This window comes from Macaca thibetana, chromosome 9, assembly GCF_024542745.1.
Source record: "Macaca thibetana thibetana isolate TM-01 chromosome 9, ASM2454274v1, whole genome shotgun sequence".
NCBI classification, from domain to species: Eukaryota; Metazoa; Chordata; class Mammalia; order Primates; family Cercopithecidae; genus Macaca; species Macaca thibetana.
Window position 1 is genome coordinate 42,134,109 of NC_065586.1, and position 18,604 is coordinate 42,152,712.

General features: G+C 38.8%; 1 protein-coding gene and 1 non-coding gene across 2 annotated transcripts in view; one reads left to right on the top strand and one right to left on the bottom strand.

Moving 5' to 3' along the window:
• Positions 1-18,604, bottom strand: part of BMS1 (BMS1 ribosome biogenesis factor) — a 35,987-nt gene that overhangs the window by 1,010 nt on the left and 16,373 nt on the right. Inside the window, 3 exon segments of the mRNA XM_050803117.1 lie at positions 13,404-13,485; positions 17,276-17,433; positions 18,380-18,486. Coding sequence (XP_050659074.1) covers positions 13,404-13,485; positions 17,276-17,433; positions 18,380-18,486 — 347 coding nt within the window.
• On the top strand, positions 5,573-5,676 carry LOC126963497 (small nucleolar RNA U13). Its single transcript, XR_007729126.1, has one exon. It is a non-coding gene; the product is annotated as a small nucleolar RNA U13 (small nucleolar RNA).

Sequence of the window (18,604 nt, forward strand, 5' to 3'; positions counted from 1 at the left end):
GGCTCAATTATAGGTCCCATTTTTAAAAGAAATAGATAAGTAAGGCTGGGTGCAGTGGCCCACGCCTATAAACTCAGCACTTTGGGAGCCCGGGAGACAGAGGTTGCAGTGAGCCATAATTGCGTCACTGAACTCCAGCCTGGGTGACAGAGTGAGACTCTGTGTCAAAAAAAAAAAAAAAAAAAAAAAAAAAAAAAAAAAAAAAAAGGAAAAGAAAAAAGAATGAAAGAAATAGACAAGTTAAAACTCATTTGGGAGAGCAACTTTTTTTTTTAGTTGTAATATTCTGTATTCTCTTCAAGATACAAGTTTTTAAAATTTTAAATCACACAAATAATTGCTGGTATCAAATTCCAGTTATCTAAAAATCAATCAACCAACCACCAAACAAATGCATCAGGGAAGTGTGTTTTGCCCACAGGCAGGCAGTTAATACCCTTTCCAGATGTTAGACCAATGGTTTCCAATAGAACTTTTGTGCTGATGGAAATGCTATGTATCTGCTTTGCCCAACTCCATAGCAAATTACAATATTTCAAGTGGCTATTAAGCATTTGAAATGTGGCTAGCAAGACTGAAGATTAAATTTTAAATTAAAATTTAAAATTTTATGTTATTTTAAATAGGTTTAAATTTACTTACAGGTGGCTAATGCCCACCATATTAGATGGCACAGTTCTAGGTCATTGTAAGAATTTTGGGTTTACTTGAGAGAGATGAGAAGTTGAGGAGGATTTTGAGCAAGGCAGTGGAATGATCTGACTTACTTTTCTTATTTTAAGAGATGGTAGTGTTTTTGCTCTGTTGCCCAGGTTGGAGGGCAGTGGCTATCATAGTGCATTACAGCCTTAACCTCCTGGGCTCAAGCAACCCTTCTGCCTCAGCCTGGGAGAGCAACATTTAGAAGGCTATTAAAACATTTTCACATAAGGACCAAAGAACCAGGTAGAAGTTATAATAGATGGGAAGCTCCTATTTGTAATAAAAGCAAAAAAGGATAAAACAGGAATAAACCTAACAAGAAATGCACTGGAAATTTATTTTTAAAAAAAGAAGAAAAGCTTTAATATGCCACCAAAGGACAAAAGAAATAGCATCACCACCAACACTCGTAAGTGTTCTCCACACCAGGCACTGCATTAAGTACTTTCCTTGCCTTAACCACATTCTTCAACCCAAGGAAGTAGGTGTTGTAAATATCATCTACTGAATGATGATATGTCCTCATTTGAAAAGAAAGACTTGACATCACAAATATGCCAATTCTCCCTTTAGCACAGTTACAACCCAAAACCACCACTAAGGATTTCTGGTCTAGAGAAGACAACACATTATTTCCTCTTGACTAAGAAGTGTAACCTAAACTCTAGAAATAATAGACAGGAGATGACCAATGGAGAATTCCTAAAGGTGGAAAGAAAAAGGCTGCTGAGGGACTCTAGGACTAGGGAATACATAGTGGCCAGGTGTCTCCCTGGATCCCATCCAGCAGGAAGGTGACCCAGACCCAGTGTTTCCCAACTCCCAACCTAGAATAGAAGGCAACCCAGGCAGGCTCAATCCCCCCAGATCAAAGGAGATCTTCCCCACAACAAGAAAACCAGCTCCACACACCAAGACAACCACCATTCCCCACCCACCTAGCTGCAGCAGGTGGCCCAGCCTGGGGCAGCTCCCCTGTTCCCTCAGGTGGGCATCAGCAGGGACTGGTGGGAGAACCCCAGTGATACCAGATACGCCAAACAGACCAAAATAACACCCTGAAGGCTCTGAAATTAAATTGTCATTGGAATTACAGCCCACAATGTAGACCAGGACCTACAGACTAAACTTAAACAGGAGGACTGCCTGCAAAAATAAAAAATTTACATAGGCCTCCTAACAGAATAACCAAAATATGGCCTGTCATACCACTGAGAAAATCATAATTTTAATGTGAAAGGACAAGTGAAGACATCAACACTGAAATGAGTCAGATGTTGGAATCATCTGACTCATCACTTATAACAGCCAGTATAAAAATGCTTCAACAAGCAACTACAAATCCTATGGCAACAAACAAAGAACTGAAAACTTCAGCAAAGAAACTGAAGAAGAATCAAATGGAAATTACAGAAATATAAAATACAGTAACAGAAATTTGAAAAAATCTCTCTGGATGGCCTCTATTGAGTAAAAGTGGAGATGACAGAGGAGAGAATGGGAGAAGCTGAAACCTGATCAACAGAATTCACCCAGTCTGAACAATAGAGAGAAAATAACCTGAAAACAAATGAACAGAGCTGCACGGACCTGTGAGACAATAACAAAAGACCCCGCATTTATGTTATCTGAGTCCTACAGGAGACCAGAGCTGTGAAAGCATGCAAATAATTGATTCCTGATGCTTCCCACATTTGGCGAAAGATATAAACTTACAGATTCAAGAAGCTGGGCAAACCTCAAAGTATACCAAAAGAAAGCAACACTGATTAAACTTTCAAAACTAAAAACAAAGACCAAAAGAGGCAGAATGCCTGTAGGGACACGCCAACTCAAATGCCATTGTATTTCTCCTCTAAAATCATGGAGGCCAGAAAGAAGTGGCACAACATTTTCAATTGCCAAAAAACAGACAAACAAACAAAAACAAACAAACAAACAAACAAAAAACCTGTTGGCTACAAATTCTATATCCCATGAAACTACCCTTCAGAAATGAAGAGAGAAATAAAGACATTCTCAGAGGAAGAGAATACAGGAATTTGTCACTGGTAAATTTAGAAATGTTAAAGAAAAGGGCTACAGAGATATGTTCTGTCATTTCTACAATACAAAATATTAAAACAAAAAAATCAAAATAAAAAAACGGCTACAAAATGTTCTTATGCAGAAGGGATGAACATGGGATCACGGGAGGGACCAGAAATGTGGATACATACACTAGACAATTCACAGTTCTTAAAATCACATTTGATAACTGAAACAAAAACGATACCACCACCTGATACTCAAGCCAGTGATTTACAAAAGTAGAAAAGTAAAGAGGCCTAAATGGAAGGAAGGTTTCCACAGTTTGAAGTGGTAAATACTGGTACCAGTGGACTACTATATTACAACGCATATTGTAACATCCAGAACAAACACTGTAAGACTATACAAAGAGATACACGCAACTACATTATACAGAAATAGATGAAGATGGAAGGAAAGAAAAAGGAAACAAAGAAAATAATAAAAACATCAGACTTGAGCAATTACATAACAATAAGCACCTTAAATGTAAATGGTCTAAATAAACCAAAAGATGGATTGATGGAGAGCCTAAAATAAACACATGGCCCAATTAGATACTGTTCATAAGAAACTTCAAATTCACTTAAGGACCTAAGTAGGTTGAAAGTAAAAGAATGGAGAAAGATATCTTATATAATCATTAATTTTTTAAGGAAGCAGGAACGAATATATTAATATCTCATGAAGTAGACTTCAAGCAAAATAATTTACCAGAGCTGGAGGGGGTCTTCGCTGAATTTTAAGATCTAAAATTTCCTATGCTGCCTTGACATCTTTGAGCCTTACAGGGCCCCAAAAGCCTAGCCATGGGTTTTCCTGTTTCTGACAGACAGCTCCTACCCTGCCACCCAGCAGGAAAGGCTCCCCACCTGGCTAGTTCTTTTATCAGCCAGAGCAGCTGCACCTCAGCCTAAGAAGTTTCACTTCACCTGTCTGCCAGCCCATGAATGTATTCAAACAAGCCAATTGCATTCCCCCTCAGGAACCATTAGTCATTGTGCGCTCTTGTTACTACCAAGCCTGCCTGCCTCCTCAGACCCCAGCCCTCACTCCGCTACAGAGTACGGTGCCCATCTGACCCTGTGTGGCATTCAGTGTCCTCCTCTGAGCTGTGGGTATATGTGACTAAAACACTGCTGTCAATCTCATCCATCCACACCAGGTGTTGTGTTCAGCCATCTCCTACACTTTAGGGCAGGGACCCCTCCTTCACCAATGGCGTGAAAAGGAAGTGACCATAACAACTGCTTAATGACAAAAGGATTAACCCACCAAGAAGACATCTACTTCAACATCCTCCTCTCAGCAACTGTTAAAACTAGGCAGAGGCCGGGCGCAGTGGGTCATGCCTGTAATCCCAGCACTCTGGGAGGCCAAGACAAAGGATCGCTTGAGGCCAGGAGTTCAAGCCTGGGCAACATAGCAAGGCTTCGTTTCTCCAAAGCATTTTAAATTTAGCCAGGTGTGGCGGCACACACCTGTAGTCCCAGCTACTCAGGAGGTTAAGCCAGGGGAACTGCTTGAGCCGAGGAGGTCAAGGCTTCAATGAGCCATATTCATGCCACTACACTCTATCTAGCATAAGTGACAGAGTGAAACTAGGCAGAAAAGGAGCAAAGATTTATAAGAGATCTGAACAGTCAACCAGCAAAATCTGACATCCGTACCACACTCCACTCCCCAACAGCAAAATACACACATTTTTAAGGACAACAGAACATCTACTAAGAAAAAGTACATTTGGGGCAGTAAAAGAAATCACAGCAAATCTAAAAGAATTCAAATCATAAGAATATGTTCTCAGAACATAATGTAATCAAGCTAGAAATCTATAACAGAAAGACAGGAAACTCTCTAAATACTTGATAATTAAAACAACATATTTATAAATAATGCATGGGCCAAAAAGAAGCGGTAAAGGAAATATGAATGAAAACACAACATTTGAACATTTGTGGGGTGCAGCTCAGCAGTGCTGAGAAGGAAATTTAAGCACTAAATGCTCGCTTTAGAAATGATAAAAGATAAACCAATAATCTAAGAAATTTCAAAAGGAACAAAATAAACCCCAAACAAGCAGAAGAACAGAAATAATAAAGGGCAGAAATCAATAAAATTGAAAACAAAAAACCAGAAAAAAAATCAATGGAAGAAAAAGCTGGTTATTTGAATAGAATCAACAAAACTAATAAATTTTATGACAAAGATAAAAACAGAGAAGACACAAACCAACAACATCACAGATAAAACAGGGGTTACCAAAAAGGCTCCCGCAGCCGTTAAAGAGTATTAGGCAGATACTCTAAACATCACCCTCAGACTACTCAAGCTGGTCTCTTCGAGAAGGCACTCAGTGCAACTTCCACTTCCCTAACGGGCCTTGAAATACCTTGAAAATAATAAACTACCAAAATTCAGGCAAGATGAAATAGATAACCTGAATCATCCTACACCATTAAAGAAACAAAATTTGTAATTAAGAGCTTCTGAATGAGAAATCTCCAGGCCCAGATGGTTTCACTGGAGAATTACACCAAATATTTAAGAATTCATACCAATTCCATGCAAACTCTTCCAGAAAACAGAATAAGGAACACTTTGCAACTCATTTTATGAGGCTAGTATTATCCCGATGCCAAAACCAGATGAAGACAGAACACCACAAAAAGAAAACAAACAAAAAAAAAAAACCCCACGGACCAATATTCCTCATGAATGCAAAAAGTCCTCAACAAAATACTATCAAATGGAATCCAACAACACATAAAAAGATTTGTATAAAAATTTTCACATGGCGATCTTTTCGTAGTTCATAAGTGTGATGAGTGGGTATTCATGCATGTATGTGGGATATGCCACCCTTGACCCTTGTTACAACATTAGCACATTAACCATCTGACATGAAAAGAAAAAACAAAAAAACACACACATTTCCATATGTTGCATTTTTATTTTTATTTATGACCAAGTGAGAGTTATTCCGGGAATGCAAATCTGGTTCAGCATTCAAAAAATGAATCAGGCCAGATGCAGTGACTCCTGCCTATAAACCGAACACTGGGAGGCCGAAGTGGGAGGATAGCTTGAAGCCAGGAGTTGAAGACCAGCCTGCGCAACACAGTACGACCTGGCTCTACAAAACAAACAAACAACAACAACAACAAATTAGCCAGGTATGATGGCACACACTTGTAGTCCCAACTACTGGGAGGCTGAGGCAGGAGGATCACTGGAACCTAGAAGGTCGAAGTTGCAGTGAGCCATGATCGCACCACTGCACTCCAGCCTGGGTGATGGAGGAAGACTGTGTCTCAAAAAATAAAATTGAAAAGATCAACGTAATTTATATCAAAAGAGTAAAGAGTGAAACCCATATCCAGATGACTGTAGCAACTGACACCAAAAGGCATTAGACAAAATTCTACACCCTATCATGATAGTAAACAGAAAGCAGTGAAAAGATTGGGAACAACATAGGAAGTCCACTCTCAGCACTCCTACTCCACATTGTACTAAAAGTCCAGTCACTGAATTAAAAAAGGCAGATGCTGGAGAGGATGTGGAGAAATAAAATTTTAAAACAGTTCAACCATTAGGGAAAACAGTATGGCGCTCAGGAGAGATGTACCATATCGCTCCCATTACAAAGGATTATAAATTACCTGCTAAAGACACATCGTATGTTTATCACTATTCACAATAGGGACTTGGAATCAACCCAAATGTCCATCAGTGACAGATTGGATTAAGAAAATGTGGCACATATACACCATGGAATACTATGCAGCCATCTCAGGGACAATTGGAAACCATCATTCTTAGAGACCAGCCTGGGTAACATAGCAAGACCCCATCTCTATTCCCAATTTAATTAACAAAAAAAAAAAAAGAAGGAAAAGCCATACAGGTTGAAAAGAAAGAAATAACACTGTCCCTATGTTTTCTACGCAATTTTCTGTGCAGATGATCCCAGGCAATCTACAAAAACACAACAAAACGAAACCCTCCTACAACTAATAAGCGAGTTTAGCAGGATAAAAGACAAATGAAAATCAATCAAAATGAAATACTTAGGGCTAAATTTATCAAAACATATTTCCAACCAGTGTGCTGAAAATCATAATACTGACGAAAGAAATAAAAAAGCTAAAATAAATAAGTATATGGTGTTCATATATTTTAATACTCAAACTAGAAAAATATTCTCCGCCAAACTGATCTATAGGTTTAATGCAATTCCTATCAAAATCTCAGCTAAGTTGCTGTAGACATAAACAAGTTTATTCTAAAATTTATATGGAAAGTCACAAGCCCTGGGATAGCTTAACCAATTTTGAAAAAGAAGAATAAAGTAAGAGTAGACACTCTAACTCAACATTAACACTCACTATAAAGCTACAGGAACCTACACGGCAAGGGTGGTACTGGCCAAGGGATTGACACATGAAGTCAATGGAACACAAGATAACAGAGAAACAGATCCACACAAAGATCCTCAACTATTTTTTTTACAAAAGTCAAAAACAATTCAATGGAACATATGGTGCTAAAAAAATTATACACCCACATGCAAAAATATAAACCTTGACCTAAGCCTTATCTCTCATAAAATCAAAATAGATCATGGGTGTAAAGAGAAAACAAAAAATACTACAAAACTTTTAGGGTCAGGTGCGGTGGCTCATGCCTGTAATCTCAGCACTTTGGGAGGCAGAGGTGGGCAGATCACAAGGTCAGGAGATCGAGACCATCCTGGCTAACATGGTGAAACCCCATCTCCACTAAAAATACAAAAAATTAGCCAGATGTGGTGGCACACGCCTGTAGTCCCAGCTACTCAGGAGGCCAAGGCAGGAGAATCCCTTGAACCCAGGAGGCAGAGGTTGCAGTGGGCTGAGATGACGCCACTGTACTTCAGCCTGGGCAATAGAGCGAGACTCCATCTCAAAAAAAAAAAAAAAAAACTTTTAGAAAACAACATAGGAGAAAAGCTTCAGGATCAAAGAATAGGAAATAGTTCCTCCACTTGAAACAAATTTGATATTCCCTATAACAAACAAACAAAAACTAGTAAATTGGATTTCATCAAAAATAAAAACTTTTGCTCTGTGAAAGGCCCTGTTAAGAAAGTGAAAACTACAGACTAGGAGAAAATATCTGCAAATCACACATCTGACAATGGAGTTAAATATATAATGAACTCGCAGTACCCAACCCAACTCAATTTTTAAAAGTGCAAAAAAAACCCAAAGACATCCCCAGATATTTTATATCTGTATATAAGATATAAAAATGCAAATAAACACATGAAAAAATGCTCACCATTATTAGTCATCAGGGAAGTTAAAACCTCAGTGAAATATCACATACCTATTAGAATAGCTAGAATAAACAACAGTGAGAACACCACACATTGGCAAGGATGTAAAGAAACTGGATCACTCACATAATTGCTAGTAGAAACATCAAATGGCCCAACTACTCTGGCAGTCTCCTATGCAACTGTGCAATTATCATATGACCCAGCAATTGCATTATTGGGCATTTATTTCCCAGAAAAGTGGGAAGTGCATATTTACACAAAAACTTGTATACAAGTGTGCATAGTAGCTCAATTCTAATAGTCAAAAATTGAAAATAGGCCGGGAGTTCAAGACCAGCCTGAGCAACACAGCAAGATCCTGTCTCTACAAAAAATATGAATATTAGCCAGGTGCAGTAGTCCATGCCTGTGGTACCAGATCCTTGGCGGGCTGATGTGGGAAGATCACTTAAGCCTAGGAGGTCGAGGCTGCAGAGAGCCAAGATCGCACCATTGCACCCCAGACTGGGCATCAGAGCAAGACCCTTTCTTTAAAAACACAGAACAAAACAAACTGAAAACAACCCAGCTTGATCTCAGATGAATGGTTAAACAAACCAGTACATCCATACAATGCAGCACTATTCAGCAATAAAAAGGAATGAACTATGGTACATACACTAACATGAGTGGATCTCCAGGAAATTTTTAAAAAGCCCCTCCCAAAAGGTTATAGACTGTATAATTCTGTTTATTTAACATTCTCGAGGATGACAAAATTGTAGAAACAGAAAACACATTATGGTTCATAAGGGAAGGAACTGGGGGCTGGGGAACAGCAGGGGCATGTGGGTGTGTTTATAAAACAGCAATACAAGCGATCCTTGTGATGGAACTGCTCTGTATCTTAACTGTTGGTAGACACACAAACCTACACATGTGATAAAAGAGCACGGAAGTACACACACACACACACACACACACACACACAAGTAAAACTGGAAAAATCTACATAGCAGATTGTATCAATGTTGGCATCCAGGCTGTGACCTTGTACTACAGTACACATAGTATATATGGTACATATATACACAGATAGTGCTATAGTACAAGATACGGGAGATCTCTCTGTATTCGTTCTTACAAGTGCATGTCAAACTACAATTACCTCAAAATTAAAAGTTTTCTTAGGAAAAAAGAATACCAGAAAGTTTTCTTTTGGAAATAGGAAAGGTGATTCTTAAGTTCACTTGGAAAATAAGCAAAATCAGGACAAAGCAAGGATTTTTACTTTGACTTCTTATCCACACTGTCCTGGAAGTTTAAGCCAGGGCAGTAAGGCAAGAAAAGTTAAGTCATCCAGATAGGAAAGAAAGAAAGTAAAACCACTGGCATCTATCTTAGCCTCTCTGTAGAGAAAGAGGGCTCCTGCTAGACTCCCAGAACCATCCCGCACAGAAATTGGGAGAACCATATGAGATTAGACCAGAGTGAAAGGTCAAAGCAGAAGTTGGAACCCCAGGCTTTATTGTGCAGAACAGGAGAAAAAGCAGCATAAAAGAAAACAATCCTTAGGATAGGAAGAAGTATTTACTTAGAAAACCATCAACACTCTTTAGTCAAAGTTTACCCCTCCCCTCCAAATACACACTTGAGGTCAGGAGTTCAAGACAAGCCTGGCCAACATGGTGAAACCCCATCTCTACTAAAAATACAAAAATTACCCAGGCATGGTGGTGGCTGCCTGTAATTCCAGCTACTTGGGAAGCTGAGACATGAGAATTGCTTGAACCTGGGAGGCAGAGGCTGCCGTGAGCCAAGATCACGCCACTGCACTCCAACCTGGGTGACAAAGAGAGAGAGACTCTGTCCCAAACAAACAAACAAACAAACAAATACAAACTAATGAGTAATTTAGCAACATTGCAGGATACAGAGCAATGTAAAAAATAAACTGTATTTCTTACATGTTAGCCATACACAAATACGAGTTGATATGAAAATAAATTGTTGAGAGTTGTATAAGACCTGTATCCTGAAAACCTTGCTGAGAGAAATTAAAGAACAAGAAAAATGGAGAATTACTATGTTCATAGATCAGAAAAGTCAACGTGGTTAATATGTCAATTTTCCCAAATTGTTTTACAAGTTTCATGAAATCCCAATCAAAATTGCAGTGGACTTTTTGGTAGCAATTGACATGCTCATCTTAAAATTTATATGAAAATGCAAAGAACCTAGATTAACCAAAACCACTTTGAAAAAGAGACTAAAGTTTGCAAAACTACCTAAAGTTGAAAACTACCTAATTCCAAGACTAAGTATAAAGCTGTAAGTCACTGAGACAATGTTGGTATTGGTATAAAAATAAACAAATATATCAAAGGAACAGAACAGAGAGCCCAGAAATATTCATCCATATATGGCCAACCAATACAGGCTAATTCAATGGGGAAAAAATGGTCTTTCAACAGATGGTGCTGGGAAAAGTGGATATCAATATGTCAAAAGGAACCTAAATCCATACCCAACACCATAAAAAAAATTAACTCAAAAAGGATTATAGGGCTAAATGTAAAACCTGAAACTGTAAGACTTATAGAATATAAAAGACAATTTGTGACATTAGATGAAGCAAAGATTTCTTACATACAGTATCAAAAGCATAGTCCATAAAAGAAAATTTTGGGTAGGGCACAGTGACTCATGCCTGTAATCCCAGCACTTTGGGAGGCCGAGGCATGTGGATCACCTGAAGTCAGGAGTTCAAGACCAGCCTAGCCAACATGGTGAAACCCCATCTCTACTAAAAATACAAAAATTAGCTGGGTGTGGTGGTGGGTGCCTGTAATCCCAGCTACTAGGGAGGCTGAGGCAGGAGAATGGCTTGAACCCAGGGGGCAGAGGTTGCAGTGAGCTGAGATCCCATCGCACTCTGGGAGACAGAGCAAGACTCCATCTCAAGAAAAGAAAAAGAAAATTTTGATAAATTGACCTACACCAAAATTAAATACTTTGCTTTGTGAAAATCTATTAAAAATATGAAAAGACAAGGCACACACTAGGCACAAAAATTGCATATCACATGTGATACAGAATTTGTATCAAAAATACATAAAATTTCTTGGAATGTAACCAAATTAAAATAATGTGCAAAAGATTTGAACAGATGTTTCATCAAAGAAGACACAGATGGCAAATAAGCACATGAAAAAATGCCCAATACCATTAGTCACTAAAACTTCAAGATACCACTCTATGCCTAAAAGAAGGTTCTACAATTTAAAAAGACTGACACTACCAGGTACTGGCAAAGATGTAGAGTGAAGCAACCGGAAGTCACATAAAGTTATGGTGGCAATGAAAAATGGTGTAAACACTTTGGAAAACAGTTGGATAATTTCTTAAAAACTTAAATGTGTACCTATCATATGACCCATTTAGTCCATTCTGAACTACTTATTTACCCAAAAGAAATAAAAGTGGTGGTTCATATAAAGATTTCTACAAAAATGTTCACAGCAACCTTACTCATAATAGCCAAAACCTGGAAATAATTGTTTAACAGGTTAACAGATAAATAAATTGCTACACATCATACAACGGACTACCCACTAGCCAACAAAAAGAAATGAAGATGCAACAGCATGGATGAATCTTGAAATAATCATGCTGAGAAAAAGAAGTTAGACAGAAAAGAGTACATACTGTAGGATCCCATTTTGGTTAAATTCTAAAGGGAATACCTACTGAATAGTGACACAAGGCAGCTGAATGTACCTGGCGATGGAAGAGGACAGGATGGAGGGTTACAAAGTGGTGTAAGAAAACTGTGAGGGTGATAAATGTGTTCATTATTTTGATTGTGGCGATGGTATATTCACATATTAAAGCTTATCAAATTGTACACTTTAAACACTGTAGTTTACCATCAATTATACCTCACTAAAGTGATTAAAAAAGAAACCCACCACACTTTCTTTTGAAAACAAAAGACTATTCTTAAGTTCCTACGGAAAAAACCCTAAGGAAGTGAGAATAGTCGGGAGAATCCTTTAAAAAGCCCCCCAGCAGAACAAAAAGAGAAAGAAACTGTTGAGACACAGTTTTAATAACTGATGTCTTAATAACGTGATAAAGCTACATAGGGTTCTAAATTATAGTAATAATAAATGAACCAACAGAGATCAATGATATAAACTAGAAAGTCCAGAAAAAAAATTGTATATATGTAAAGAATACATTAAAATACTACAGACTAGGCACAGTGGCTCATGTCTGTAATCCCAGCACTTTGGAAGGCTAAGGCGGGAGGATTGCTTAAGCCCAGGAATTCAAGACCAGCCTAGGCAACATGGCAAGACCCCCATCTGTACAAAAAAATTAAAAATTAGCCAGGCATGGTGGTATACATTTGTGGTCCAAGCTACTCGGGAGGCTGAGGCAGGAGGATCTCTTAAGCTTAGGAGTTTGAGACCAACCTGGGCAACAGAAAATGACTGTCGGTACAAAAAAATTAAAAAATTAGCTGGGTATAGTGATGCAAGCCTGTGGTCCTAGCTATTCAGGAGACTTGGGTCTGCAAGGCTGAGGCTGCAGTGGGCCGTGACCACACCAAAGCACTCCAGCCTGGGTAACAGAGCGTAAAAAGTGTGAGCCAAGAATTATTTCAAAGTTGTTCAGTGTGGAGTTCTTTATAAAATGAGCAAAGTACAAAACTACTTAGATGTTGAAAAAATTGTGACTTGAATTATGGTATGATATTCAAATAATAAAAATGAAACCTTTGAAAAAATTTGATGACAAAATTTATATAATGTACATCACTTAAGCAATCCTCCTGTCAAAAGTTATATAAAGTACAACTAAAAAGGTTTATACACATGATTTTTAAGTGACTAGAAGTAAATACTTCAAGAAGTTAACAAAGGTTTCCTTATAGGTTGATAGAATTCCGGTATGTTCTGTATTTTTCATTCTAAATTTTCCACAATGCATACTACCTTTATTATCAAAAGAAAAATATAAATACTATTTGTGTATATTTTTCACATCACACAAAATCTATTTTTAACAAACACATGATAAAATTTATGGAAAGTTTCTCACTTTTAAGGTCTATATGTAGTAAATCAGTTAGCCAACTGAGAAAATAAGATCATCATAAAAGGAAAATCCGGAATATTACCTGGCTCATTACTCCTGTCTGAATTCCCCAAAGCATTTCACAAGTGACTATGATTTTCAATTTCACTATTGTCTAAGATTCAGAAGAAAATAAAGTTTGAGAAGCCAGTCTTCCTGAAGAACCCAGCTCTTTACTTACCATCTTCTGCTAAGACCTTTGCTGCATCTTTATCGTCTTCCCACTTTCTAGTCACGAAACAATCTCTGAGACTGTTCATGGCCTTATGCAGAAAAGTGAGTACTTAGGTGAGATGTTCCAATCACTCAGCAAAACAACTCTAAGAAATGGCAGTAGGCAACAACTTGCCTTTAAATATTTCCCACTTTCATGGATATTCTCATTCCAAATGAGTCTAGGAAATAACTTTACCTTTGATGGAGACAGTGTAACTGCAGAGATGAAACACGTTAAGCAGCAGATAGGGAAAGTATTAAATACTACTAGTCTACTAACCTCATAAGTAAACAAACAGATAATTACTAACTCAACTAGTTTTCAATTTTATTAAGGTTTCTAAGGTGATGCAATGAAACAGTAGTTTACAAAGTTGGTCTTGATACTTGTTAATCTAAACCCGTCTGTTTGAAAACTTAATTCCTATAAAATGGGTGCAGATATTTGAGAATTATGTATCTGATAAAGGACTTATATCCAGGATATATAAACAACACATACAACTAAGTAATCCAACTTTTGAAATGGGCAAACAATATGAAGAATATATACAAATAGTCAATAAACACATGAAAAGATGTTCAACATCATTATCTATCAGGGAAATGCAAGTCAATACTGCAATGAGATACAACTTCATCCCCTCTAGGATGGCTAAAATCAAAAAGACAGATAATAACAAGTGCTGGTGAAGAAGTGGTGAAACTGGAACCCACATACAGTGCCAGTGGGTAAGTAAAATGGCACAGTCACTTTTGAAAAGAGAAATGAGTGAGTATATGAGGGAAAATATTATTTAACTGTTTTCAGTAATCATATTATTCTGACACTATTTTGTGTGTAATACGGGATAAAGCAAATGAGTAATTATGTGATTCTCTAATTTCATCATCTTCTGATTCAACCAGGGAATAATTCTCCAGTGGAAGAATGAATAAGATGTAGTCCTGAATGTGAACTGGAAATATCTATAAGAATTCTCCTGGTTTGGGTAGCTGAGAAGGCCTAGAAGTAATGACCAACTCATGGCAGTAGCATTCCTATGCCTAGGCTGTCATGTTGAAATACCATTTTCTACTAAAAGAAATCAGGACTTCTTATGGCTGATTCCAAGAGCTCTCTGACATCACAGAGCAAGAATTGATCAAGGATGACTATGATCGTCACATAAGAACTCAGGAGTTGGCATGCAGAGACTCCCACAGGCCACAGGTGGGATAAAAAGGAGTTTCAATAAGGATAACAGGTGCAGCAGCACCAGGCACATCAACTACATTTATATCCATGACACCACAGTGAAACTTACTAACAAGTGTCCTTTGGAAAACCTGATTAAAAAATCAAGTATGGGCTGGACGCGTTGGCTCACTCCTGTAATCCCAGCACTTTGGGAGGCTGAGGTGGGCGGATCACAAGATCAGGAGTTTGAGACCAGCCTGACCAACATGGTGAAACACCATCTCTACTAAAAATACAAAAATTAGCCGGGCACGGTGGCGGGCACCTGTAAACCCAGCTACTCAGGAGGCTGAGGCAGGAGAATTGCTTGAACCCATGAGGCAGAGGTTGCAGTGAGCTGAGATTGCACCATTACACTCCAGGCTGGGTGACAGAGCAAGACTCTGTCTCCAAAAAAAAAAAAAAAAATCAAGCATTTACCTTATATATATATAGAAGTGGATAACCGAATAGTAGAAGAAAAAAAGTTTCTCTTTAAATAAGTATTACAGCTAATAAATAAAGAGAAATTATTGAACAGAACATCATCACTCTATGTTCTTAAGAAATGGATGGTTCTGGGCATTGAGCACCAACAACTGATAACATCTAACATGATTAAAAGGACACAATCAGTCTTTATGCGCCTCCTAATGAGAAAACACCACCCACCACCTGGGAAGCAGTTTTGCCGAAAAATAAAAATCAAATTTAAATCCTATCCAACGGTTAGATGTTTTGTCTATAAGGTAACTAGAAACATGTGGCTATTTGAATTAATTAAGATTAAATAAAATTTAAAATTTAGTTCTCTAGTCTCGCTGGCCACATTTAAAGAGCTCAGTAGCCACAAGAAGCCACAACCCACAGCTCAGATATACATTGCGCTCATCACAGAAGTTCTATTAGTATTGCTCCATACCCATTCACAGGAAATACAGGAGGGCCTGTGAAACTGCAGAGGGATGCAAAGCAATCCACAAAGTCCAGAATGCAAGAAATTCTGCAGACCAAAGACTTGGTTTCTTAAATAAAATGTAACCAAAAAAAAAGAAATGGGAAGGAAAGATTGTTGACTAAAAGTGTTAAAAGATAGAGTGAAAAACAGTAATGAAAATCAGGTAAAAGTAAACTATGATGCTTATGGAAGCATGGACGAGGAAACCAGGAAGAAAAGGAGAGTCCCCGTAAGAAGCTGGACCACACCTCCTTCTACAGGGAGGAAGGGGACTGTGACTGGTGTCGCAATTGAGCAGCAAAGCTTGATTTTCCAGCCTGAGTGCTGGGGTCTTCACCTTCTGGCAACCCATTAAGTTAAACAATTGTTTTCATGTGGTTTTCTACATCTGTATTAAATTTCACCATAAAGAACGGTTAAATAAAATCTCATAAAGTTCATTATGTGGTACCTGGTGAATTACAATAGGCAGTATGATAGCAATTGGGCCTCTGTGAGAAGCGACATCTAAGCCAAACAGAATTGACAAAAAAGAAGACAACCTTTGGAAGATCAGAACATTGCAGAAAAGAATATAGAGAAAGGGGCTGGCACGATGGCTCACTCCTGTAATCCCAGCAGGCTGGGACGCCAAGGCAGGAAGATCACTCGAGCCCAGAGATTGAGACTAGCTCAATATGGTGAAACATTTTCTCTACAAAAAATGCAAAAATTAGCCAGGCCTGGTGGCTCATGCCTATAGTCCCAGCTACTCTGAAGGCTGAGGTGGGAAGATCCCTTGACCCCCAAGAGGTCGAGTCTGCATTGAGCCATACGCTCATGCCACTGCACTCCAGTCCAAGATGCAGAGCAAGACGATGTCTCAAAAAAACAAAAACAAAAACAAAAACAAAAACAAAAAGAGAATTTGAGAGGCTGAGGCAGATGGATCATGAGGTCAGGAGTTCAAGACCAGCCTGGCCAACATGGTGAAACCCCATCTCTACTAAAAATACAAAAATTAGCCGGGCATGGTGGCACATGCCTATAATCCCAGCTACTCCTGAGGCTGAGGCAGGAGAATTGCTTGAACCGGGACCCGGGACGTGGAGGTTGCAGTGAGCCGAGATGGCACCACTGCACTCCAGCCTGGGCAACAGAGTGAGACTTCATCTCAAAAAAAAAAAAAAAAAAAAGAGAGAGAGAAAGAGAAGACGTCTAAGAGGAGGGTAAGCTGTAGTGAGTTTGAGTACTGAATGAATTCCAGTGTGATTACAAAGTGGTGAGCTGCAGGAAGAACATTTACAGGTATCACAGATTTCTCTATGCTTACAAATAGCAAAAACTATAAATGTTAACTCAGGAGTGTTACGTATATCCTAGTGATAAGACACAAAATACATCTGATGTATAAAAACTTACGTGCGCCACTTCAAAATGAAAATGCACACTACTGTCCACACTGGAAGCTGAACCTGTCCCCCGTGGGCCACGTACATGGTCTAACTAAACTCAGAACATGTTACTGCTTAGGATGCATGAAGTGCCCACTGCAATATCTGGGAGAATGACCTGTAATCCTGTAAAAATAAGAAGCCAACAACAGGTAAGCAATATTGACATCAGATAATCTTATTCTAGAACAATCCTCTAATAAATCAAATGTACTACCGAGCCTTACTTCCTCTAAATCCCAGTCATGGGGGGCCTCCACAAGAAATCTGGAGTGGTCCAAAGAGTCAGCCTTGTGCTTCCACTCTCTGTCAGGCTGGTTGACGTGAAACAATCCTGTAAGCTCTTCTTGGGTATCATGATCTTCTTCTTCATTATCTTCTGCCACTAAAGAGGACGCCATGGCAGAAAAGTGAGAACAAAAACTACAGCCCTGGAGGACTCATTGTTTTCGACAAGTTAGGCCATGAGTCTTCGAACTCAGGAACTGAGGGCCCCTGTCTGTGGTGGGTATAGCAATGGCCACATATGAGTTAGGCACTAAGAGGGCAGGGCAGTCACAGGTTAAGAGAGCCAGGAAGCTATTGCTCTACATGTGTGGGCCTCCTGCGCTCCTGCACGGCAGCAGCTAAGAGGCTGAGGAACGAGACTATTAGGGCTCAAGGGAGGGAAGGGACATTTAAAAGCAGAGCTTTAGATGATTAAAGAAGAGCTCTAAAGAGTGTTGAGCCTCTCATCACTAAGCGTACTTAGACAAAACCTGAATGAAAATCAGTTCACAGCAACCCTCCCAATTCAGTGTGCTGAGCCCAAATGTCTCACCATGTGGCCTTGATCTCATCGTGCAGTAACCAGGGAGCACAATGTAAAGTTCACCACTATCTATTTACTTTTGCATTAATTCTACCAGAAAGTACATATAGGTAAGTTTAATAAAGCATGAAATCAGAAGAGAAGGGCAAAAGGGAGAACAAACTGTGTTTTACAGGGTTCTCATTCTCAGAAAGGAAAAAATAAATATTTTTATGGTCAGAAGTATTTTTCTAGCACCAAATTCTCAAAAAGTTTCTCATGAAGGACTTTTAAATAGGGGACATAACATGATGCAATGGACAGTATTTGCATCAAGTTTTACAACAAACCCATAAGTCTACTTCATAAGACCAAAGTGTGGTCCTCATAAGTTGATGATTAATCCGCCAAATATGAAATGTGATGGCCAGCAATTATGGATGTCAACAATACCAGCCCAATCAACCAATTCCCTCATCTCCTTTTCAGAAAACAATCAGAGAAACTAAAACGTTTCCAGCTCTGAACCAGAATTCTTTACCTGTCCCGTAAACAAGCTTTCGGAGGTTGGGAGCTGCTTGCTGCTGCCTCAGAAAGGCCTCAGCTGCCCTTCTGGAAAGGTCTTCCTTCCACTTGAGGGCGCCTGAAATGACCAAAGCCAACCTCCAGTTAGGCTTGTTCACGTGTCTCCCCTCCCTTGAGATCCATCCACAATGCAGCATTTCAACAGTTAATCTCAAAATCAGCAGACCCCCAAATGGAGACA